The 26,798-nt window shown below is 44.9% G+C and overlaps 1 protein-coding gene across 8 annotated transcripts in view; it reads left to right on the top strand.

Annotated features, from left to right (window-relative positions):
• Window positions 1-21,983, top strand: part of nrxn2b (neurexin 2b) — a 659,388-nt gene extending 637,405 nt beyond the window's left edge. For 7 of the 8 annotated variants that reach the window (XM_086197054.1, XM_086197049.1, XM_086197053.1 and 4 more), the window contains 3 exons: window positions 677-1,002; window positions 8,430-8,508; window positions 19,493-21,983. In XM_086197054.1, coding sequence (XP_086053180.1) covers window positions 677-1,002; window positions 8,430-8,508; window positions 19,493-20,376 — 1,289 coding nt within the window. In that variant the 3' untranslated portion in view covers window positions 20,377-21,983. The remainder of the gene's footprint in view (window positions 1-676; window positions 1,003-8,429; window positions 8,509-19,492) is intronic. The other variant, XM_086197055.1, reaches the window with a different exon arrangement.
• Window positions 21,984-26,798: the final 4,815 nt, after the last annotated feature.

The raw sequence follows: 26,798 nt of genomic DNA, 5'->3' as shown, positions 1-26,798 counted from the left end.
CCACCCTTGCCAATTACACCCACTCCACCTTTTCACCACAAGTCCTGGTAACACATTAGTATTGGTCCCGGGGTAGATGGTCAGACCCATCCTTCCTTCATCCATCTATCCATCCAGATGAATGGTAATGACCACAGAGAGGAACGGCCCCTGCTGAATTAAACATTCCATTCCAATGAGGCGAATGGCGGCAACATTCTGAGGTGCTTTATCATTGTGCAGCTCAGGTGCATCAGAGGTCAATAACACAGAGCCAGCATTTTTCTAAAATATTCAATCTCAGGCTAAATGAGATGCATTTCAGGGTGAACCTGTAGACTCAGGGTCAAGCCACAAGTGCCCCTGCAATCGAGTAGACTGTCAGATTTTGAGAGAAACGGCACATGCCTGGCTACATAATGGCTGCACTTGCCGCAAGCTGGGGACCAGCCTCCCTAAAGTGTTACCGAGGAAATCCCTTGTGATTTAATCTGACCCTCTATCTTTGTTTCACACTGTGCCTGTATATTACTCCATGTGAGCTCGCCCAGAGACCGTGACTGATTTATATTCTACCCTATCTTTCTTTATCACCCTCTCTCTCCATGATTTTTTCCTTTTTTCGGCCTCTCTTACCTCCATTTTCTTTCACTCCTCTCACATTTCTCCATGCTCCTCTTCATCTGCCATATTTCAGGTCGCCAGCTGACTATCTTCAACAGTCAGGCGTTCATCAAAATCGGTGGGGGTGGAGAGAAGGGGCGCCATTTCCAGGGCCAGATCTCAGGCCTGTACTACAACGGCCTGCAGGTACTCAAGCTGGCAGCAGAGGGCGACCCCAATGTCCAGACCCAGGGTAACCTGCGGCTGGTGGGTGATGTGCCCTCTGTGCTCACTACTGACACCACCTCCACCACCCCCTTGGCTGATATGTCCACCACCATCATGGAGACAACCACCACCATGGCCACAACCACCACCCGCAAACAACGCTCGCCCACCATGAGGGACAGTGTCACACAGGTGAGCAATTAGCCGTTGTCAGTCTGATTGATATTAGCGAACAGCTAAAAGATCAAGTGGAGGGCAGCCCGGTCGATGCTGCATTGTGATGGGACGTTTATGGTTAATTTTAATTGGCCTGTTAAAGTTCCTCCACAATTCAAAGTACCGAGAGCAACATTTGAAAGATGAAACAGCAGTAGCCAGCTGGACTGTTAGATGTGCATCTCAAACAGAATCAGCAGCACGGTGTTTTCTGTGAGCCACACCTTGTTCAAAGCTGCGTGTCCATGAAACCAGTCAGCACTGCCGGTTTTGTTCACTCTAAGACAAAGCTGCCTAAACCCCAGATATGCGGGAAATTAAGGCTATTTGAGGGGTGATGACAAGCAACTCTTGCATTCATGATTCATAATCTGACGATTCTCTTCATGTAAAAAAGCTTGTCATCATGAAAGCAAACAGCATGGAAGTGTTGAGATACTGAAAGATGAAAGAGGCGGTTCGTCAGTGTTGCCAGATACTTACAGTGTTTTCAGGCTCGTCTTGCACAGCCAACAATTGTATTCTCTTCCTCTCCTCAGCCCTCGAATCGAATTGCATGTGGGGAATGGCTGGCTAGTTAGATTAGCACCTTTAGCATGCAGCATATGTCTACAGAAGAGTAAACAGGGTCTGCACATCCTTTAGATGGTGTATCTTGTGGTGCACATGCCAGATACTCTGCACGATGAAAGGTTCAAAAATTGTGTGCATGCCTGCCTTGAGCTCCATCCATCCATCCATGTTGTCCCAACATGGGTCATGGAGGTAGCAGTTCCAGCAGGGAAGCCCAAACTTCTCTTTCAGTGGCCACATGGACCAGCTCTGACTAGGGGATCCAAGGAGCTCTAAGACCAATGTGTAGTCCCTCCACATCTGCGGCCTCCTCCCAGCTGGACGTACCTGGAACCCCTCCCTCCCCGGTGACATCATCAACTGGCTCCTTTCTACCCAGAGTCCCTCACGGATGACTGATGGATCGTCTTGCCATATCTCTAAGGAAGACGCCAGTCATCCTCCTGAGGAACCCAGATCAGCCGCTTGTATCAATGAACTTATTCTTTTGGTGAGAGTAGAAACAAAGACAGAGTTTGGCTTCTGGCTCCGCTCAGTAAAGTGAACAGAAAACCGCTCCCTGGAGTTTGACAGGTACTGCTATAATTTTACCTCTGTAGCAATTTGAACTCGTCAAGAATTAATGAAACAATAAACATTGATCCATATTTTTTTATTAATGCCTTCTCTCCAATTTCCAAAAGAAGATTGCTCCTCCCTCGCCGACCGTCAGTGCAGCACACCCACACAAGCATCATGCCCCCCCCCCCCCCCCCCAAAAAAACAAATTCGACAGTTTGAAGCGTCTGATGATTTCTGGCAACACTGCGGAGCATTCAGGCCCACAACGTTTCAAAAAGACTAATGTGCTCTCGTTCCTGCGCCATTAGCATTCGCAACACGATCCAGGTCAGCACCAGATTCACCAGATTCCAGATATATTCAGAGCACTTCTGTCTGCCTTATTTGGAGTTAATACTGTCGTGCCAAACACAGCATAGTTGAGCTGTTGATGGCGCGAGTCTGCAGGTATTTTGTCTCACAAACACCCAGTTTAAAGACTGAGGTTGGCAGTTTTGTTCCTGCTTGTTTGTATTTGTGTTTTTTCTCTCGAGCATTAAGAACATTGGTTAATGAAGCCTCAGTGGCCTCATCAAAGCAATGAGCTGACTCCATATTGAAATCATCTTCATCATGGCCATGTAATTACGAGAAAGGAAGAGTTTTTCACAGACAACGCGGTCTCCAGTGGACCCAGTTGGCAGAATTTACTGGATTGAATGGAGTTTAGTGACTGATTCTCTCTAAACATGACATCAGTGGAACTTGACTCCGAGATGTCACGTGTTGAACGCTGGTTAATACCTCCGGATTTCTTAGCGGAAAACTTCATCCGTGTTCAGCATGTGTGTTGGGACATTGGCAGCTAGAATCCGTCTGATAAATTGCCTTGTATGACATTTGCAGGCCGACATTCCTGTTAGGCTATAAGGAGGCATTCTTCCTTCTTTGGAGTTCTTTGTATTGCAGAGAAACCATTTTTTATGTGTAAAATGCAAGGTTTAACAGCTTCTCCATTATTATTTACTGAAAATAGTGATACAGGAGCTCAAATAGCAGGAGGATGAGTCACTCACAGTCATACTTTCATGATCCGAGTGGTCAACTGCAAACATGGAATCTTTACTGGAACCAATTAGTACCGCTGTTACAGAGCTTTTGTGATGACGAAATGTGAATTTGGGACGTTTGCTCATCTGCAAATTCCGCAGCTACGCATAGATTTATAGTTGCATCAGTTTAGAGGCACTAACCAGTAGATGAGGTGCTTCCATATTTGCTCTTCGAACTCACAAACTGTGAAAAAAGGGACATATTTGACCAAATGACGTTGTCGTGATTCTAACATGTGGATCCTGGTGCAGGCCAAGAGAAAACAAAGTGAAAAATCGTGTAGGGCAGTGTACTAAATGTGGGGCACCTTTGTTTTAAATAACCCTGCATTATGAATTTGTAACAAAAATACAAACAGAGGGAAGCTGCGCTGGACCAGACTCAGCACCATCTGCTGTTGTCTTGACGCTGGTTGGCCAAAAGATGCAAGACGTCTCCGGGTTCACAACATGATAACAATCTGAAAAGTCTCCGATGCCACTCCAGTCTGACTAGGTTTCTGGTCTGTGGGAGGGAGCCAGAGCACCTGGAGACATTCTCCACCCCCCCCCCCCCCACACACACACACACACACATACACACACACACACACACATAAACTCAAAAGACCCCAGCCAACAGCCAGGTTTGAACCCAGAACCCTCCCGCTGAGAGGCGACAGTGCGAACCACTGCACCTGCAGCTCCTCCATCTAGAATTTCATCCCCTATATTTTTAATCAGAGAGAAATGACTCAATCCCTGGGAAAATTGGGGCTGTCAGAATGTTGCTGAGTTCAGCCCATTACTTTTTACCACCTGCAGGGATGTTCTGGGATCAAGAGTCAGGCCTGTTTTTTTATCCAGACCAGCTCACGTACGAACCCATGATCGGCTTCTTCCTGGAATGCAAGGGAATGACATGTATTCCTCATATCCTCTTTGACCTGAGGAAGTTTTTGTAAACTTCTTTACTACTACTACTACTATTACCACTACAACTAAAGCCACATCTCTTGATGGTAGTACATGATGTATGAGGTACAACTGTCAGTTGAATCTGATTTAAAGAGAAGTTGTTCCACCTGCTGTGAGTGACACATACCGGATTGTGAAAAGTGTTTATTTTAATACAACTGTCTATCTATCTATCTATCCATCTATCAATGCATCTATCTATCTACACACACACACACACACACACACACACACACATATATATATTTCAACACACATAGAGGGTGGCACAGTGGAGCAGTGGTCCTCACTGTGACCCCCATCAAGAAGGTTGAGGGTGGAGCCCCGGCTGCAGCACGGGGTCTTTCTGTGTGAGTCTCCATGTTCTCCCTGTTCCTGCTGGGTTCTCTCTGGTACTCCAGCTTCCTCCACAGTCCAAAGACATCAAGAGGGACCAGGTTAATCCAGACTCTAAATTGACCGTAGGCGTGGCTGGGAGAGCCAATGGTTGTCTGTCTCTATGTGTTGGCCCTGCCATGGACTGGTGACCTGTCCAGGGGGAAGGCTGCTGGGATAGGCTCCACCCCCACCACCCTGAACAGGAGAAGAGGGGGAAGATGGAGGGATGGATGTATATACAAATTGCTATTTTAAATAATCCACAAATAAATGACTTTAGGAGATATGACTTATTAAAAAGCCTCTGCACGTGACTGAACACAGTGTCTTGAAATGGAAATGTATACACCGTGATCTCAAACACCAGACGCCTTCTAATTATCAATAAATTGATCATTTACATCCGGTGGTGCTGATCTGCAGCACTTGAATTTTATCAGGCTGTAACGTAGAGTGAATATTACCATCAGAACAGTTACCATTGCCCTCAAATGCCCAACGAAAAGTTAGACGGGGAGAGAAGTTTTCTTGTGACCGAAGGAATCACACACGTTTGATGTTGTGGTTCCATTCTCTCGCCGACCTGTTGCTCCTCGGCTGTGTGCACGGGTCTGTGTGTCTATCACCGAGGTGCTTTGCTGCATCGGATCAAAACATCTGCAAGCTCCTGCAGGCTTGGCTGTCAGCTGCGACACTGAATATCGCCAGCTTTTGTTTTCGTCGCATGGTGGACGTCCTCTGTCCTCAGGAGAGCTGCAGGGCTGCGGTGCTCTTCCTCAGCCCCGTCTCACGTTAGGTTTGCCCCTCAACCTCGTGCCTCGTTATTCCTGCAAATCTGCTGTCAGTCTGTAAATTTCATAAATAAGCTACAAGACCGCAGGGTTGAAAGTGACAGACATTTTGGGGACCTGTTATGGATGTACTGCTCAGGGTTTCTTTGTTTTGTTTTTAAGGCAGGAGTCTTTGATTTTACAGCTCACACCGTTAGATTACGATTCATACTGACAATTACTGATTCGTAGCAGAGAACATTGTGAAATTATTAATGCTTTCAAAAACATTTTATTTCTCATACCAACAGATTCAGACCTTAAATAACCCATCCTTTAGGACACCTGAGGTCTACTTTTGTGCAAGAGCGACATTAACAAATGTTCTTTTATAGATATATATAAATATATGTATAGAATCGTTCTACCACCACGTACCAGGGTGCAGGGAAGCAGGCGAGCTGGAATCCAAATTCCAGTTTCCTCAAGCCTGTGAGCAACCTGCTGCACTTTGGCTTTGATCATAGTGGACTGACGCACTTTGATGCTTGGAATAAAAGATCTACATTTTTATTTGTGAGTGAGAAAGAGGGGGGGGGGGTCTGTTTTCTCTCTCTCTTTCCTTCACTCCAGATACTGCGAATTTCCATGAAAACAGCTGGAGCCATCATTTGTCATGCTCTGACCCAATTCTGATGTCAAGGAAACTAAGATCACAAGCTTTACACCCTTGCTGCTGCTGTCGAGAGCACTCCCAGCTGTGTGGGACTCGCAGACAAAATGACTTAGGAGGTAGATTGGCCATCTAGTGCTGGTTTGATCCCACGGCTCCTCCTGGAAGTGTCCTCCAGCCAGATACTGAACCCCCAATTGTTCTTGATGAGCAGGTTTGAAACCTGCCAGAGAAGACGCCCTTCTGTCCCCCTCGGATGTTTCTGGATGGATGGGAGACGTTTTCAGATGATTCTCAACTCTTAAACATTTTGCGGAGTGCTGCCTTGTAAGAGCGAAGCAGCCAATTTCATGACGGGAGTATAAATGTTGCCAGGAAACCAAAGCAGGATCATATCTGACAGAACCAGGTGATGTGGACACAAACTCACACAGTGCAATTAATAAATAATTACACCCAGACGTTGGGCTGATAACAGCAGGGAAAAGTCTTCATAGATCTGTGGTGTTTGAATCAATTATGCTGATAAAAGCCCCCAATTTTCTATCATATGGCCCCATCTTGAATAATAATGTTGTGAATCACGCAGAACTGAATACAAGCTTTGGCCGCAAAATTGGAGCTGGCTTGTCAGATTTAATCTGCTGTCATCTCAATCCCCCTGCCTGCTGTAAGCGGCGCATTGTTCAACGCCGCACTTGCAGGCAGACTTCACGTCTCCTGTTTTCTTTATTACAACACAACAGGAATTATGTGTCGATAGATTCCTGATAAGAGATTGGTGGGGGGCTTCTCAACAGTTGAGCAACAAACTCTCAGAGTCTGACTTTTTTTCTGCCCACACGTGGAGGACACCTTCACTTTTAGACGTGCGTCCGTGTGCTGCTGTTTTCTGCTCTGCTTACATAAACACACACGGCTGCTAGAAACCTATGGACTTCTAGGAGGAGGTTCTGCCGGAGCAGAACCCAAATGCAAGGACGCGCAGATTTACACTACAAAATAAACTAAGACGAGACTGATTCAACGGTGAATGCTGAAACAGAACTAAAACTAAAATAGGAACTGATGACACAACATGAACCAAGTGTGAGAACAGGATGAGAACCACCGGGAACAGACACAGGTGATTCACTCCAACGAGCTGGGAACTCCAATAGACAGGAAGTGTCAGGCAAACATGCGATAACAAAATAAACCAGGAAGTGAGAAAAGGTCTGATGGAACCCGCCAGGCCAATGCAAGAAACTCAAAGATCAAACCTAAACAAAGAGTTCACGAGAACGCAGAATTAAAACGAGTCCAAAACTAAAAGCTCACGTGGACGAGACTGTGATAGTTGGACTGATGAAGTCCAGGGTTAGGGTCAGGGTCAGGGTCAGGGTTAGGGTTAGGGTCAGGGTTAGGGTCAGGGTCAGGGTTAGGGTTAGGGTCAGGGTTAGGGTCAGGGTCAGGGTTAGGGTTAGGGTCAGGGTTAGGGTTAGGTTTAGGGTTAGGCGTCCAGAACTCAAGGACGCCTAGAAAAGTAAAAGGCCTTTATTTCGATAGACTTGAGTCATTGGCTCATACAGTTACTGTGACACTGTGTTAGTTCTCATGTGTATGGTGGCAAAATCTACTTCTAATTTGGTGAATTGTCATTTCACCGTGCTGTGTGTGGACCTGTGACGTGTGTGTCTCTGGACCTCACCAAGAGCGGTTGAACATTCGCCTGCCTGTGATTAACCTGATGACGAAACACAGGGAAGCACAACACGACAATCTAAAGACAATGACTTGTAAGCCCTCGCAGCAGGGGTGATGACATAAATGCGGCCATCAACTCTATCTGTGACTCCTTGGGTAGGTATTTTCTGAAAGCATTCTTTTCTCTTCACAGGATTTATCTTCACATGTTTAAAGTTTGCCTGATTTCTGCTGATACATGCCTGAATTCACTATTTTTGACCTCAGAGTTGTTCGTTTCCTACATTTTGCATCTTGCTGTGTTTTCAGCAGCCTGTAAGAGGGTTTGGGGTTTGTGTGTGAGCTATGCTATGCCCCTAGAGACCAGAAAAATATGTTGCATTTATCCAGCAATGTACCATATATTTACTCTGCTGGCTCCTTTGTGTCTCCACACCCTCAAGAGGGTTCAAGCAGGTGCTAGTTGGTGTTTTTGATCATACTTTTGTTGGTGGTTTTCCCTTCCAGTAGCAACAGCATCATGCTACTTCTCGCTTGTAGGTGCTACTCAAAGAGCACCTCCGTATTTTTCACAGTTTTCAAGAAATCTTCTTGTCGGCAGCAGTGAAATGTATTTACCGTTCACGCCTGCCGACGGCTGGCTCCCTCCTCTTCAATGTTCTGCGTCTCCCACCTGCTTCACCGTTGCTTCCCTGTCGTTCCCTCTTGTTGCAGAATGCAGATGATCTCTTGGTAGCATCAGCTGAGTGTCCTAGCGATGACGAAGATTTGGAGGAGTGTGAGCCTGGAAATGGTGAGTCAACTCAGGGAGTTCTGTCCTCATAGTACAGAAAAAAGCTTAGAGTACTGCTGTATCCCTAAATCCACTTTTCTGTATGACTGCACAACCCTCTCCATATGCAGCTCTGATTGGTCAGACCGGTATACCCGCTAACCTTCTTTCTTATTGGTTTTTTTAAAGAAATAGGCGGTCTGCACCGGCTCCTGGAGTCCCCCAGCTGTTGCACTAATCTCCTGTCCTCACTTACAGTTTCAGCGTGGAAACAGGACTTGTAGTGTGCAGCTGTAGTCCGGCTCCCGCACTGTTAGTGTGAACAGCAGGTCAAGCAATGTTCTGACACCCTGACAGGAGGTTGAAGCTAAAGGCCACGGGTTCCACTCGCCGCCTCGCTGGTTTCTACTTCCATTAATGTGGACGTACTTAAAAGTGACACGTCCAGTGAAGCAACGCGATTCAAATTACTGCTACCTTTACACTCAGGGTCCTGTTCTTTTTTAACATTGCGAGCTTACGGATATACAGAGACATGCACAGATTTATGGACAGGCAAGTTTTACTGTTGTTAAAGAGTGTGGTTGAGAGGAAAACAATTAACTAAGAGAGTGTCCCTCCTAATTAATTAAAAGGACTTCATTTGGCTACAAACCTTCCCCCAAATTGAATGGATGCAAACCAACAAATCAACAGATGCAGGTGAAAACAGAGCCTGCAATCAGTTCTTGAAGTGGCGCCAGTGTCGTGCTGTTATGGTTCTACCAGCGCCTACAAATGCACAAACTGTTTATTTGGAACCCTGATCACATGCATGAATAATAAAACGTTGCAGACGGAGAACTTCAAGATCAAGATGAATGAACTGAAAGTCAGTTTCGACATTCATGGCAGTATTTTACTTTCAAAATACCAAAAACTGACTTTGCATCATGTAACAAGAGAAGAAGAGAAGCAAGATTTGGAACTAGTAAATGTGTTGTCTATTTATTGACTTCATTTCAAGCAGGTTTACATCCATTTTCTACATAGAGAACCTGTCAGAGGGATTTAAGCCTTTGTCACCTTTTCCTTTTTTCTCTTGATCTTAAACATATTTGAATTTTAAACACGTTGCAGTTTTTTTCCGATCGAACGCTGCTTATGTATCGTGCCTTTGAACAAGCCCCCCCCCACATACACACACACACACACACACACACACAGCCCCAACTAATGACGTTAGATCTGAGAGACGCTGAGATATTCTAGATGTATTTTGGGCGTGAACCTGACCTCCAGAACCCTCAGAGCTAAACACTGGGAGATGGGAATAAATCGAGGGCCTACACTCAAACGGACAGCCGAGACAGAACAAAATATAAAAATTAACTCTGCATGGCTCGAGAGAAAATTGTAAGAACTTGATGTCATTTTTCATGAAAACCACTATACTGAAGTGTCATTTTTAACAGAGGGGCTTAGTGGTGTGAATATGTTGAACTGTTAAGGGGCTTATAGTCTCAGTCTGGGTAGAAACCCACCTGAACCTGTGTTGAGAAACTCAAGTGCGGCATGTTGCAGTTTCTCTGTAGGTGGTTGAGATCGACACAGAGACTCAATTCCCTTCTTATCTAAAGGAGAAATTAGAGGAGTTTAAGGAGGTGGATGCTATGCCCAGGCTTAATCTCCCATGGGACTCGCTCGACCCTTCTCTTTCTTTCTCTCTCTCTCCCCAGTGCCCACACACACAGTAGCAGACAGTTTCCAGACACACCTTTTTCCCTCTCTCTCTCTCTCTCTCTCTCTCTTTCTCCCTCTCTCTCGCTCCTTCTCTCGCTCTTGCTTGTGGGTGTTGAGTTTTCTTTCTGCAGCCGTTCCTCCAGAGAAACAAGCTCACGCATGTATCGCACCTTCCAGATGCCGAAAGAGTTCCACCAAGGCACGTCAGTGGTGCTGGATAAGCCCTGGTGAAAAGTGAAGAATCTAAATCAAACTATAACAACCCCCCCCCCCCCAACACCTCCATCAGTGCCCCACAAACACAGGCCCCCGTACTCATTGTACGACGGTGTTTTCAATTACAGGTGAGAAAGCAGCTCAGTGCTATCGAACTCCCTTCAGGAAGGAGTAAAGAACGTCGAGCACCGTTGTGGATTTTTTATTAAGCCGTGCAAGAATATGACTGCTGGGAATTCACAGGGATCAATACAGCTCCTTCCTATAGAGTCCCACCTGCTGTACGCACGAGCTCTGTTTACCGCCGAGTTCTCCCACACGCTTGTTTTATTGTTAACAAGTCAAAGATATTTAGTGGCTTAGAGAGAGACAGTTTTAGAAGTGTTTGTGCATCATGACCACAAGAATATTTAAGGCAGACTGCAAGGTTACCTCCCTGCAGCCGGTCTTGTGGCAGGAAGTGATGCACCAGTTAGAGGCAGGGCTGCGTTTCAGTCGATTTCCATTATGACAGGTTTGGATGGATAAAAGAAAAGGACAAAAGCAGCAAATGCAAGTGTGACACAGAGAGGTGATTCATTTTTTTCGTGTTTTAGTTATTGATTTTTTTTTTTAAAGGGGGGAGGTGTCAAGAGTCATCAGTCAGGTTTAAACTTGCAACGAAGGTTTTGTTGTTTTCAGGTCAGGCAGGGCGGGTTGGGCGGGTGCTGGTGTTAAAGCCTGGACCTGTGGATCACGAGCGGGAGCTGTGGTCAGATTCACCGACGTGGTCGTGCAATAATCCCTCACGTACACCGCTGTGGTGGAGCCAAGTGAGCATCCTCGCATAATTCAGGGAATCTGAGCTCTTGAAATGCTGGTCCACAAGAAGCGAAACTGGAGAATTTATGAACAATTTGAACCGCTGAGAGATGAGTGAGTCAACAAAATAAGAGTGTTATTAGGTAAGAAAAGATGTTTTGTCAGTCCTTCTGCTCAGGTGGCTCCCTCTCTCCGGATCGCTGCAATGGAATAAAAAATAGAATTAGAGCCAAAAGCAAGCAAGGCTGAACTGAAGTGATATGTTCTCTCTATCTCACTCCTCCATTCAGGAGCAGAGACAGACCTATAAAACCAGCAGAGACATAAACCACCATCATATCTCAGCCAATATACATTTACATAAATACATCATACACGTGCACGTGCCTGGAGATTTTCAATGAGCCTCAGCTTGGGCTCTTAGTGGAGATACAGGATGGGAAACCTCCAAACATCCAACATAAATGTGAAGATGAAGATGATGTTTGCATCGTGCATCTCTGAGCGAAGGAGCCAACACCTTTGTTTTATGAGTGATTTTATCATTTGTTAGTCAGAATAGGTTCATATGTGACGCGGGGGAGAAGTAGGAAGCAGTTTGAACTGGGTACTTGGGTTCCCACAAGGCTAATCGTTATTTGGCGTGAGCTGCTGGACCGACCTTATCAAAGCTGGTTGGACGGAAACTATCTGATCACACATGAACAGAGGTCTCGTGTACTGTGAATGTCACAATGGGTTTAGAGTCAAAAGTAGCAGCAACGGCAGCTCAGAAACATTCATCTCCATCTTTTCGTTCCATTCTCAGGCTCCAGAGAGAGAATAGCATCGGCCAGTGGGACGGTTTCTAGGCAACACAGGAGGGTGGACTGTTACAGAAACCAGAAAACGTTGTGTCTCGTTAAGAGCAGCTAACTGACAGGATCCTTGGTGAAATATAATTTGAACAAAGATGGCCGATGTTCACAGGAGCATCAGCCTTTGCTGGCAGGTTGAAGAACACATGAAGTTGAGAGTGAAATTTGTTTTTTGTTTTACTGTCCTGCAAATGAAGACTGGACGGGTGTGTCAATGGGTCAGAAGTCCTTTTGGCTTCTGGGAGATGGATGAAGACTCGGAGTGTTTCTTAGTCGGGCAGAAGACGGAGTACTGTCTTGAGAACCGAGCTATAAACTGTAAATGTCCTGAGATTTTGCAACAAATTGATTTAGCAGGAAGAGTGTGGATTACTGCTGCTGCAGTGTGGGTTTTTGTTTGGTTCAAAACACTTAAACTCAATAAATCAAGTCATCATACGTATTTTTATTTTATTTATTTTTTTGCTCAAGACTGCAACATGACTCTGGAGTTTATAACAGCTGCTTAAGCGTCCAATCAGCCAGGATGAGGGGACAAAGATCACCGTAGCACCGTAGCTCAGGTGCTAATTTGAGGAGACAAAGATCACCGTAACACCGTAGCTCAGGTGCTAATTTTGCTGGAGTGGCAGTCATACAGGTACTCAGAGGAGGAGGAGCCCGGAGAAACAGATCTGGGGAGGAGATGAGTCGGAAAAGAGCTGGAAGAATAAACCTCATTGAGATTTCTGTCACGTTCCTTTGCGCTCAAAGCACAACAGAAAAATGGGATGAAGAGAGAGAGAGAGAGAGAGAGAGAGAGGGGGATATAAAACTGAGAGTGAAATAACTGTGAAGAATTCCTGCCTTTCCCACCAGGCTAATTAAACTTTGACTTTGTTAGGGAGCCTTAATTACATCACCCAATTAAAGCTTTGGTCTGGATCCTCCAGTGTTATTAATGAGAAGAGTGACAAGACCTAGGAATTAGGGACCAGGATTACCAAGATGAAACGTACTGGGATGGAGCCACGGAGTGAACAGGCATCAAGAAATTTGTATGGAAACTCATTTAACGTGTGTACATTAAAACACATTTATACACACCAATTAAATTCAAACCAACACATAGAGAAGAGGAACACGCTATATTTTCCTCCCGCTCATTAAATTTCCTGTCTCTTTATTTTTCCATGTCTGTCTTTCCTCTACCTCAGCATGACCTCACTCTTTTTCTCTCTTGCATACCTCCAAGCTACTTATCAGTCGTGGGATGTTGTAGGCGCAATATCGTTTTTACTCTGACACGATCAGAGCTTTGAGGAGCTCCTCAATTATTCATCAGATGACGCTATTGAGACAACCTGTGAATGTTCTTGGATCAAGGAGAGCTTTGAGACTCTACAGCCAGTGTGAGGAAGGAATTAAAACCCACTGACTCAATTTGGGTGTCATTCACTTATTCATCTGGGAGTTTCCTCTCATAAACAAGCCCGAGTTTATCAAATGGTTTCCGCAGATCAGATGTAGAAACCTTAATCTGAGGCAATCTGAATAATCTCTCAAACAGCACCGCCTCCTCTTTTTGGGTTCAGATCTCAGAGACGAACCCTCAAAGTGTCAGCCAACCCCTGCCTCACCTCGGCCAGAGTGGATCTACGTACAGTGGTTAGCAACAGGTGCTTGTTCGCCTCCTCCTTCTGCAGAAAATCAAGATTTCAAATAATTGTGTGACTGGCTGTCGTTTGTTACAAACGTAGAAATGTCCATCTCCCAAACAATATGGATATACACATGCAGATGCCACCACAGCCACTGCTCTTCATTGGAGTGATGTGTCAGCGTGGCCGCCATGTTGGTCAGGTACATTCAGAAGGCGTAGCATGAGTCAGAATTACTGTGTAATGTAAGCGAGAATAATTATTGTTAACGATTTCTGCAGCTCTCACACTGGAGATCATGCAGTTCACCCAAAGACCACATGAAACTCTTTCCAGCCTCGGTCCTCACTGGGAGAACCTGTAAGTGAGGCACGACCATTACTGGTTCTAAATCAGAACCCACAGTGACACCGGAGTCAAAAGCCCCCCTCAGTGTCCTCAGAATTTCCTTTCACTGCTTTATCTTTGACTTTAACTCATGACGCCCCCCCCCCCCCCAAGTCTCCTTGAACAAAATGACATAAAACAAGTAAAATATCACGATGACATCCTGTATCTGTCATTAGCAGGCTTTTCTTCTCATGACAATCAAATGTGACATATTTTCAATTCAGACTGTTAGTGTGTTGTGGTTAATCCGATCTATTTTGTGTTCCCTATAACTTTCCTATAAGGAGAAATCGGCTCTTATTAATCGTGGCCATTTTTTTCTACAACTCCAACCGAAGAGCTTGGGTAAAATGACTCATGACGCTGCATCCTGCACACAGTAAGGACTCATCACGCTGTGCTGTGTACTGTGACGTAGGAATACATCTCCAAGCAGCATGATGAAGCGAGTCAAGGAATTTGTGTTATATTTACGTTTATTGCCCGTTTGCACCGTGGGTCGGAGTGGACGTGCATCTATGGCACATTTGACAAAATTGGCAATCAGTTTTGAATCAGTGGAATACATTCCTGTATCGTCAGCGTACATGGAGCACTGACCTGCCCTCCTACAGGGATTTCCTTGCTACTTCCCCTACTTTAGGAACCCTGATGGCCCCAAGTTCGGATCCGTCACTTGAACATCAGCTTTGCAGATTGTCACCCATCCAGGCCTGTTGCTTGGGAGGACAGATTCTGATAAGTCAAAGGGATCATTTACGAGACATAAATGCTCAGTCAGCTGTTTAAGCATCCAAAAACTGAATATTCAAAGTCATGCAGTTGTTTTTTTAACCAATTGCTTATTGGCACGAAAGAAAGTACTCGTTTCCCCCGACTATAAAATGGACCTGCTGCTTGTGAAACTGTTCTGACTTTATTAAAAGCTGATAACGTGGATGGGGATGTGGCTTTTCTCTCTCTATGCAAAAGTATAACAAACTGTCAACAAGTTTTATTAATTCTCAATGTTTCTGAAGTGTCTAAATTCATTTTCCATTATTTGGTTTTCAAAAAACTTCTTAATTAAACAAAAAAAAAAAAAGAAGATAAGTCTTTGTGGAGGAAAATATCATCATGAAGACAAACTCGAAGCAGGAGGAGGGTGTGGAGTGGTAGCGATCTTGGAAAAATTGAAAGGAGTTTTCATTGTGCGCGTCTCTTGTTTCTTGTGATTTATTCCGTATTGAGACAAAATCACCAGACTGGCTAGAATAACAAACACAGCCAGCGTCTACAGAGGTGATGCAGGTGCTGTGAGCTGCAGAGACTGCATGTGCATGCAGGATGTGTGCAGGGCATCATGCCTTTGTGTCAAAATGAATCATTTTGCCTGAGAGCAGTGGAGGCAAATGCAGCATCTGTAAACCTTTTACCCAGTTGTGTGTGAGAAGAAAAGGGGTTTCTTTCTCCTTTGAACAGATTATATAGCCATAATTGCTCCTATTGTGGCTCAGTTTAAAAGCAAGCACAGGAAAATATATTGTGCTCTGACACGCTGTTAGATTTTCCATCTGCTACCTAATCAAAGCTGAATTACAGAATGCTCAAACTCCTTACAACCTTTTTTTGCTCTGAATATTTCAAATGGCTGTGAGCAGGTCGACGTGATCAGCAGAATAAGTACGTTTGTCAGGAGACAGACACAGATGCATCAGTATCCATCTGCCCCTGTTCTCATTTTGAGTAAATAGAGGCGGATGACTCATACAGCGGGCTACGCTGTGGAGTGGCGTGTGGCTAAATATGAAGAAGAAATCTCATCATGTGGGCTCAACACTGCCTCAGCTGTTCAGATCAATGCAGTCAAACTCAATCAGTCTGACGGAATATCTTTGAGTCTCTCTCGCTTTAATGCTTAAGTGACACGGTTACAATGCTACACCGGAACCAGTCTCAGAGTTCCTCTGCCTCAGCCAATCCTGGATCTGGTGTGGGGGGTGATTTTTTTTTCAAAAAAGAAAAACAAAACCTTTTCACCCGTTTGGGAGATTTTCTTTTAGGTTTTAGGTTATGAGTTCTGTCATTAGCTTGAATTGTTGTGTTTCCGTAAAGTTTATTCTTATGTACAATGTTTCATGTGCGATTAAGGAATTGGGAGAGAATAGCGTAGCACGCGTGGGATCCAGCATGTGTGAGCATTTCGCTGGCTGGTAGTAACAGTAGCTTGATGTTTGGGGGACACAGGTTCGACGCCAAGCTGCGGTCCCGTCACCATTAGTAGCTTCCATGCACTTCTTCCTGTCGATGCCTCAGAGACAACCCGAACCCGTAGTGCGAGAGAAGCCGCTTCATCTCTCAGACAGAGGGACAGATATTATCTCTAAAATAAAACTGGTGTTACACAATAACATCCACTGCCTTCTGTCAGGTCCAGCATATTCACTTTCACCCCCAGTAACCCCGCCCGCAGAACCCCACCCCTTCACTCCGTTCACTGAACGGATATTGCTCGGTATTTTCAGTCGAGTTTCAACATGTGTGTATTTGTATATATATATATATTTGGATACATTTACGCCCCATAGCACACATTCTGTTCTGAAAATCTCACCTTCACCTGTTTTTGCACCGACCAGCAGGTGGTGTCTCGAGCGCGCATTCGAGACGTTTGGGCTGAAAGCTTCATTGTTTCATGGAGCTTCATTGCACCCCCACTAGAACAGAAATACAAATGACACACGAGGGAATCTATAGAGCAGCTTAGCCAAACCAAGATGGACGACAACTGTAACTAAATACAAAGCAAAATTAACTACACACAAATCCCCCCCCCCATGACATGTTAGGACATGGTTTGGTCCAATTAGCTGGCTCCAGTGTTAAAGAGTCTTTCTTCCAGAGCAGGAAGGAAACAACCTCAATCACCATGGTTACTCAAAAAAGAATGATTAGAGTAACCGAACCTGACACTGTTAAAATGGGTGCTCCCATATAAAACCATGCAATGTTTAAAGTAAATAAACTCCAAATCAAGAAAACAGTGCGCTGTTCATTGTCTGAGGGGAATGAACCTGTGAGCCGGATGGGTATAACCAGCGTGGCCCCCACGTGTGGTCTGTCCTGTTTGCGGGTGTTCACTGAACAATCAGAGCTGTGTACTGAGAGACGAGGGTGCAGTTTTGATCAAAGCTGTTTTTAAAAATATGGGTGCGGTAGGCTTTGGTCAAAAAACAGGAAATTAAAAGATGCTTGACTTGATAATTGCCTATCTAGAAGAAAAAGAAAAAAAAGAAGAATCCTGAGACGTGGCTCACGCTGTGTTTGAGGGCTGAGATTCATTATTTCTCTGGTAGCCACCGCCTGGCAGTCATATGGGATGATGCCATATGGCCTCCAGGTTTTGGCTCCACTGAGAGGCAGAGCTGAGAGATTCATTAGACAGATAATTTACTTTAAAGACACTCTTTTGCACCGAACAGATATTTTTACTTACCTCCTGAATAATTCAAATATTCTGTTTAAACTCTGTGCTGTATGGGACTGCAGCGTGAGTGCGTCTGCTTCTGCGAGGCTTATTACAACATGCATTTGCAATATCAGCCGCATGCGAGTGTAAGTGGGGCATGCAGTTAGTAGAGGTTACTCCTCAGAAAAGCTTGAAAACTGCAATAACAGCATCTCCTCCAGAAGTAGAAAGTAAAGCGATGTTGTGCAGTGACTTCTACGTATCTATAACATCCCCATATAGTTTTTTCCCCTTTTTCTGACTTTGAAAAGTTATTTCACATCTAAAAAAAAAAAAAAAAAAAAGATAAAAAAGGGATTTTCTGAATGTACTAATCTGAGTTTTTGCTTTGTGGTGGTCTTCTTTGTTCCTCAAATGTGCCAGCACGCTGTGCTGTCCTCTCAGCCTTCAAGGTGAAACACAGCCCCCAAACATACGCAGAGAGAAAATAAAATAATCAGGAGAAATAACTTCATCACCATGGAAACTAGACGTTCTCGCACTTGGCAGTGAAATAAGAAAGGTTGAAGAATTGCTAAGTTTAAGTTTTTCCTTTTACAGTTTGTCGTATTTGCTTCATTTCAAGGCCTGTTTCTCTTGAGTGTGTTAAATGCTGAAATGTTACTGGCTTTGTTAACTGATTGCATCACCCTTTGTAACAAAGCCTGCAAATGTACAGTGGTTAGATAAGTGACAACAGCCGGGGGTCCCGGGGGTTTGAGGTGTTGCTGAGCTGAGAGTGGAAGCCTGTAACATTCCCCAAACATTCCAAATATCCCTGAACCGCTTGATCCTCTCCCGCTGAGTCACTCTGATTCCCCTCATCAGATCAGCCCAGCCCCGCTCATGATTCTATGCTGGTGATGTTTGGCATTTTTATAATCCAATCCGCCCTTGCTATGTTTTTCAATCTCAGCTGCGCGAGAGTTCTGAAGTAGAATATAAATGATGATGTGTTCTGTCAACATGCTCTCTATGTGTTTAACCTCCTGAATGAATGTAACTTGACTCTACCACCAATAATTTTTATTCAAGTTGCATTTCACAGTGCAACAGAAGACAGAAATGCTGAGATTATTTCTATTCACTTGTGTTTAATGTCATTCCCTGGTGTTTATCTGTGGTGGTTGGGAGGGAGGTGGGCAGAAATCAAGGGCATCAGCTTCCTGCAGGGTTGAAGCTAATTAGAAATGAGCCATAGAAACTACAATGCCCCTCCCAAAAAAGAAAAAAAAAAAAAAAGAATTAGGATTGATCCATGAGAATTTTTTGGGGGGGGGGGAAACAACAGAAAATGTAATATACCTTTTAAATCGTGATTATTTTTCACACACTAAAACAGGAGGAGGTAAAGAAGGGAGGAGGGGGGTGGGATGTTTATCACTATCCAAGAACAATCTTACACAGCTTTCTTTTTGTAATTTTTTTTTTCATGCAAAAATCATGCGGCCAATTTGTTGATGTAAGTGACCTGAACCTCGTGGTTTGCTATCTTATTTAACCAATCACAGCAGAAACATGTGAGGTAAGACTAGAAAGTTAGCAATGAAGGATAGACTGTGTAGATGTTATTTGTAATTTGTAGTCTGCTTTTATCTTGTATTAGTGCCATAACATGTGTGCAGCCTAGGGAGCCAGGCCAGCAGAGTCAGGAGCAGCTGCAGAGAAGTTTCTTACAGCTTGTATTTTATTTCACTTGGCAGACAGTCAGAATTTTAACTTTTCAGATAGAATAGACTAAATTTATAGAACTAACCTCATGTGAAGTTTTAGTGCTGTTCTAATGCTGGTGTTGCTGTTTTCATTTGTTTTTCTTTTCTAATTCTGGTCGCGGTCTCTTCCTCAGGTGGTCTCTAACACTCTCTCCCTCCGTTGTCTCTTTCTTGTCCTAGGAGGTGAATTAGTGTTGCCCATTATAACCGTGGATTCCCTAGACCCCCCGTCCATCGCCACCCGCTACCCAGTAATTCCCCCGCCCCCTACAACCTACCGCCCCTTTCTTACCCTGCTTGAAACCACAAAAGAGTCCCTCCCCTTGCCCAACATTCGACCCCCCTGCCCCTTGGACCAGGAGGACTGCGAGGAGAACATCGAGGTATCGGCGTACGGCTCGGGGGAGATGACAGAGTCAGATGACGAGGACTATTATAAAAACTCCCCCCTGGTCACCGATAGGACTGTCCTCCCTCCTCCCCCAGCCGTTGAAGGTCAGAACCCCCAAGACCGCCATTTCTCTCGCTTCCCCTACTCCCACCGCCCACCAATGTCCTCCACCCCCACGGCTAACCCCGACCAGCTCAGCCCGCGTGTCAAATCGGCGGTCGGCGGCAGCAGCAGTAGCAACAACATCCCCGCCGGGAAAATGAACACCCGGGACCAAGTGCTGCTGCCGCCCACCCACCCCTCATCTGACCCCAGCCACCGCAGAGTTCCAGGAATAACCTACCCCCCAAATTTCCCCCATGTTCCCACTCCAGACCCCACATCTCCTGAGAGAGGCCTCCCGGGTGCCGTAGAGGTGCAGCAGTCCAGCAGCACCACAGGAATGGTGGTGGGCATCGTAGCAGCCGCGGCTCTCTGCATCCTCATCCTCCTTTACGCCATGTACAAGTACCGTAACCGTGACGAGGGTTCCTACCAGGTGGACCAGAGTCGTAACTACATCAGCAACTCAGCCACGCAGAGTAACGGAACCCTGGTGAAAGAAAAACAGCCCAGCACTGCCAAGACAGTCACCAAGAACAAGAAGAACAAAGATAAAGAGTACTACGTCTGAAAGAGCGAGCACTGCCATGACACCTAGAGACAGACAGCAGACGCACGCACAGAAAGAAAGAGACGAGAGCGAGAGAGGGAAGGAGAAGAGGCAGTATTACAGCAGAGGGTACTTCATCTAAAACTCAGTATTGTCAGGTGGCTGTTTAATGTTAATCAGAGGCAGCAGCAAACTAGAACGGCAAGGTGACATCATGTTTCTGTACTTTTACACCTCAACACATACTGTGCCAACAACCAAATACTGATAGAGCAGTGTGAAGGCCTATGACAGGTTATGTAATATCTTGACTACTGTAGGAAAGTACCACCGTCAGTATTTGTGTCAGGGTTCTGTACTTCAATCTGAAACAAGCTAAGCCGTCACCTCAGACAGTATCAACATATTTTCCAGACGAGGCTTGAATTAACAACCTGACATCCCTCTGCAACCATCGATATACTGCCAGCTTACAGAGCCACTGTGTCAAATCCACCTGTAAGTGTTCTGCATCTCTCTCTCTCTCTCTCTCCCTCTCTCTCCCTCTCTTCCTCTCATTGGCTCGTGCACTCTGTTTCTCTCCTTGTCTATGGTGCTCAGCAGCCGATGCAACGTAAACTCTGCCGTGTTTCAAGCATGTAGTATTCATTTATGAAAAAGAGATACAACTGTTTTTTCTTTCTGTGGAGTTTAAAAAACAAAAAAAAAAAAATGAAGATGATTGATGATCATAAACGTAGCAACTATGTGAGATACCACCACTCCAAACTGATTGATGCTAACTTGTACGTTTAGCCGCCAAAAACTTGTTGAGGCCGAAAAACACCTTTGGTCGTCCTTTTGTTCCAGCAGATCTGTGTCATGTGTTTCTGGAGCTCCGAGGTGCCCCCCTCCCTCCGAGTGGGCCAGCAGAGAAACTGTGTCACGTCCTAACAGTTACTAATCACATAAAACAGAAAAAGCTCCAGCAAACAAGATGAACTCTGTTCTATATCATTATAAATATATGTATAGACGTTGCAGAAACCTATGGACCTACATCGTGAGTGAGAGGACAAGTGAGCGTTCACTGGTACTGCAGTGCAGCGACGACGGACTTTAGGATTTTTTGACGTCAGAACACCACCTCTACCCCAGACCCTCCTCCTCATGAACAGTACGGCTGACGCAATGCTGCAAGGCTCAGTCATTTTGGTTTTGCTCTGTTCTTTTTCTTTTATTTGATTCTTCTTCTTCTTTTTTTTTTTTCTTCTTTTTTTTTTTTTCCTCCAGAGAAATGAGAGACATTTTAGGGAAATTCTGAATTCATTCTTGCTGGAGTTCCACTGTGGAGAAAAGCCTCGAAGCTGAAAAAGCGACTGTGTCTTTCACCCCTATGTAGCCTGCCTGGACTGATGGCAGCCAATGGGCAAAGCAAACTTTGTGGGAAGAGCACACATATAAAAAAGGTGAACAAGAGTTCCCTGGAAGATGTACTACAGAACTCTAGTATTCCAATTTTCTCAACTCTATAAAAAAAAAAAAAATGAAAACTGTACCATGAAAAGAAAAGAAAAATCCTGAAAAAAGTTTGTGAAATGTCTAAATATTTGACTCATGCCATTACTGAGACAAACGTGTTCCCCCTACTATCATTCCTGTTTGGAGAAAAAAAAATGACTATGATCCTGGGCGACGGAAATTTCTATGTTTTTTTGTTTCATTTTTTTGGGTAAATCGAACAAATGCGATTTGGGTTACAAACACAAAACCGTGCATTCTTCTTTTCCAGGGGAAGAAAATGTAGTCACCTTTAAATCCGACCTCGTCATCCTCCATGCATTCTTTTTTTTCGTCCTGCATCCATTCCTTCTTCCATGTATGGCAGATCGTACCCTGTGGAGAAAGCAGGCTCTATCCACCCGCCGTCTTATTTGTTTTCAAATTTGTTTTATATCTATTTCTGTCTATACAGCCAGAGAGACGCAATGGCAGCAGTTTGGCAGGCTCCATCGACTCATTCTCCTGCCACATTCGTCTGGTTTCTCTCTTTCACCATTCCAAACATACTCCTCCCAGTATCTCCCTGTTCTTTCTAAATGTTATTGTAAAGTGTTCCAGTGAGATGACTCTAAATATGTGTACATTAACAGAGGGAATACACTTGGTTATATACTTCTTACTCCCTGTGTTGTGTGGTCTCTTTGCTGTCTCTTTGCCTCTCTGCGTTTTATCATTTCACCTGACGACGTATGCAGATGAGTGACTTTCAATAGGTTCAGACTTGAGTGTGTTTTTGGCTCGGGGGGAAGGAAAGAGGATGAGTGACGCACAGACCGGGTGGCGCCCCAGATGATGGTTCTGAAGCTTTTCTACTTCAAGGTCCCAGATCGTTCCCGAGCAGACCGTACCACCCCCGGCGCCTCACAGCGAGAAGGTTCTGGTTTTAACCCACACACATACACAAGCTCACACATCAAAAGTATTCATGTATGGTTATCAGACTCTAAATTACCCCTGGCTGTGTACGGGAGAGTCATTTTCCCCCCCATGGCCCGGCGACCTGCCCAGGGTTACCCCACCTTATTAATAAACCTCAAGTGAGTCTGGCGTAATGATTCCTCCATGCTGGCATCAGAGGTCAAGAAGGGATTTTGGCAAAAATCGATGCGTGCGCCGGTTTGCTTCGCTTTTGCTTCACTTTAGCTTCAGTGTGTTAGCTTGAAGAATGGGCCGAGAGACGAGCATGACAAAGTGTCACCAGAGGCTAATCCGTTTATTTTAGTCTATACTCTAATCGTCTCATTTAGATTTGAACACCACTTCCTGCTCCACAGCCGAGGGCGCGGGACCATCGCAGCCTGCTACCAAGGTCAGATTCGACGTGCTTTCCATCATTTAGATGAATATACTGCTATTATACTTTACTAATCAATAATTCCCTTCAAACAAAAAAATTAACTTCAAATTGAAAAGATTTCGCTGTTCATGCGAGGGCCCTCACCAACCAGGCAAGCGCCCGCCCCTCTGCACGTTTGCTGTCGGGGCGAATATGAACACATAATGACTCGGTGAGCGCTTGTTCAAACCCTAAATTACCTTTTTTGTACACAAAGACTGAAATCACGTCTGAAGTATTTCATGGCGCCGTGATCTGTTCCGTTCGTAACTCAGGGGCTTTCATGAGCAGACGCTGGTCCTCGTGTTCAGATGAACACACCTAAAGTGCTCCTAAGTAGCCAATCAGCTTAGCAGAGATGCTGGTGCGCGCTAACGTTTCCCACCTGTAAGAGCGATCGTGCAGCTCGAGTGCACCTCTCCAATCATGTGCAGCAGCAGAAGCTCTCCTCTTCTTCAGGGTTTTTCCACCGACTGAGACGAGAGCTCTGCCGCAGCAGCGCTAATTTATTCATGCTACCATTATTAAAAACTGCGGAGCTCCAATGTCACAGTCTTTTATTGAGTGTTTTTATGACACTTGTACGTCTGATACTGATTACATTAATGAAATACAAGACACCACGAACATCCATATGAAGTCGAAAAATAATTATTCAAAGAGTTTGCATCACTGATTAAGTAGCAATCTGCTCAAGAACAAAGAAAAGATGGCCATTGAAGTTATACATGTGCGCTGTTTTATTTTTAGCCCTGCACACACACACACACACACACACACACACACACACACACATGCACACACACAAACTCTCATCATCTCAATTCCAAGTAAAGTCAACAACCCAGTTCACACAAAGGCAAACAAGTGGATCAGAAGCGACTCCGTCAACAGCCAGCCTTGGGAGAGCAAGAATTGATTTCCAACCCGAACTCGATCCTACTGGATCCCTCACATTAACAGCGGGATCAAGAGTAACTTTTGCATGTACAAGTAACTCAGGAGTGGCTTTTGCATGTACAAATACCTATACTACAGATTATCGATGCCTCTTATAAAAATGGCCAAATTCCCGTGAGAGTCTAGAATAATAAATAGTTATGAAACGATGTTTATCTCGTGGCAAATGGAAGTCTACCTGAGAAATGAACACAGCATCACACGGCAGTAACAGGATACCTGGTAAACATGGAAGCAACACCAGGAGAGTCTGTCTGTACACGGTTCCTTTGTTGTGGTCGCCAAACAAAATCCCTATTTCAGCAATGGACGGCGGTTATTTATGGTTTACTGTGTTTAAAAAAAGGTATTCTGTCTTTATTCACTGAAAACACATTGGAAAACAGTGTTTTCTGACACACCAACCCAAGAACATAATAAAGGTCTGATGAAGTTTAAGGACAAAAAACAATTTGTGTACGATTGAGGGTTTGGTGGCTGCTGTGAGGGATCTCTGGTGTTTGTTGTTGTCATGTTCACAACAGCAACCAGCGAAGGCGTCGCGCTGTCGGGGTGTGTCTGCTCCGCTCAGATAAGTCAACGAACGCGCTCTCCAGAGACCAAGTCGCAAAGGAGTCGTCATTAGTGTCCGAATCAATCCGCTCTGACTGGATATCTGTGTGTGAACGCTCTTACACCTCGGAGAAAAAACACATTCTGCTGAGGAAACAACTGGCTTTTTTGCTTTCCTGTCAACATATTTCATATATATATATATATATATATATATATATATATTCAGAAGCTACCCCCCCTGAGAATTTCCTCTATCCTGTCAGGTTTCTAACCACTCTTTAGTTTTTACTGCTTGAATGTCCCAAGATATTTGACACAGGAAGATAAATGAGCAAACGACTGTAAACGATCTTCTGGATGGTTGGAAAAACACGGACCAGTAATTATCATTCCATCACTGATCACGTGACTGATTTTGAGGAATTCATGTTACACGTCGTAGACGCCGGAGAGAACCAAGACACTGAGGAGCTGAATCTTGAAATCAGAGATATTTAGGGGCCAACATTCATCGTGAGAGAAAATTCCTCATGGTGGGAGAAGCAAGCAGAGGCTTTACCGTCGAAATCCAGAGAATTTTATTCCAGCAGCATCTTCTGCTTGAACTTGAATTGATTGGTTGATTGACACCGATCAGGGGCGCTCGTGAGATGCGAGATGTTTCCTCCTCATATCTTATCTCATCTCATCTAGTTTCAAGTAAAAGGCACACAAAAAAATCCACTTCAGGCGAGCGTAAATGCTTTATTGCAACATTCTGCAGTTTCCATTAAAAAAACAAAAAACAAATATGCATCAGAATCCCTTTGTGGAAGCCCAGTTGGTGACTTACACAGATGGTGTAACGACGTTCCCAGTCCAAACAACGTGGGAGGGAAGATGACAACTGGAACAGACAGAAACAAGCCGGGACACTTGCGATGCACTTTGCTCAGACTAGACGACAGGACCCTTCATCATTTCACAGCCGGCACACAAGCAAGAGCCTGATAACGTCCCCCGCTGCATCGCACTGATAATCCAGTGCAGTGGGAATAGCACGGCTCCTGCTACTGATACCGCCGTCCTGGGTTTCAGCTGACCTCTCAGCATAGAGACGAGCTGCCTCCGTCTGCTCATCAGCGTGTCTCACAGCCCGGAAACAAACCAGGCAGGACAGAGTGGCCAGACGTGAGCAAGCCTGCAGGAGCCACACCCGATCCCAGAACACACGGACCAGGGACACGTGACAAGTGTGGAGGCCTGAGCGGGGAAACCGGAGCTTCTTTGACAATGAAGGAGGTGTGGTTTCAAAAGTGGCATCTCTGAGTTCCTACGGCATAGTTTATCCAAGTTATGCAATCCAAAATGTCGGCAAACGCTGTGCGCCAATGTTGCAGTGGGACAACCAATTAGCTTTCAGCTTGGCGATTGTTGCTAAGCAGCTTTGGGATCATTCTGGACCCATCAAACGTCGAAGGAGGGAGTCCAGACTCGGCCGTTGACGATGAGCAGCAGCAGTGTTTGAAGGTAATGAAACGTTCATGGGTTCAACTTTTTTTTCCCCATCAGACTCTCAGTCGTGGATGGACCTGTGACCTACATCCAGACAATGAAACAGAAACTGCAAAAGCTGCTTAACATTTAAATGGTTTGTGTTGAGAATAATCACAGGTTCTATGTCTCAGTTTGACTTTTTTAATCATCCAAACTCTCCAGATTGTGTTGATTTGACTTCTGCTTCCTATCGTGATCCCATTCATTTGACCTAATGAACAACTCTAGCGGTCGGAGGAGAGACGACAGCCACGGCGGCGTCTCGTAGCACAGACGCTGCACGACCGTAAAGTTTCTCTGATGCCGCATTTCTGTTTTTTAAATAAGAAGTGATGAGTTCTGCAGAGCGAGAGGTGAGTCGCTGCTGTCGACACGAGACCTCAGGCAACAAGATTCTCTTCTTTTCACCTTAAATGTCTCTTACTTCTGACATGAGACACGAGATGACTCATCAATGATGAGCCCACCTGATCTGAATAAACACGCTTTCCCAAGTGTAGCAAATTAGCATAAT

Source organism: Aulostomus chinensis, chromosome 24 (genome assembly GCF_037954235.1).
Source record: "Aulostomus chinensis isolate RoL2024-O1b breed Wild chromosome 24, RoL_Achi_v1.0, whole genome shotgun sequence".
Taxonomy (NCBI): Eukaryota; Metazoa; Chordata; class Actinopteri; order Syngnathiformes; family Aulostomidae; genus Aulostomus; species Aulostomus chinensis.
The sequence above is the reverse complement of the archived record's forward strand: the minus strand, read 5'-3'. Positions and strand labels throughout refer to the sequence as shown.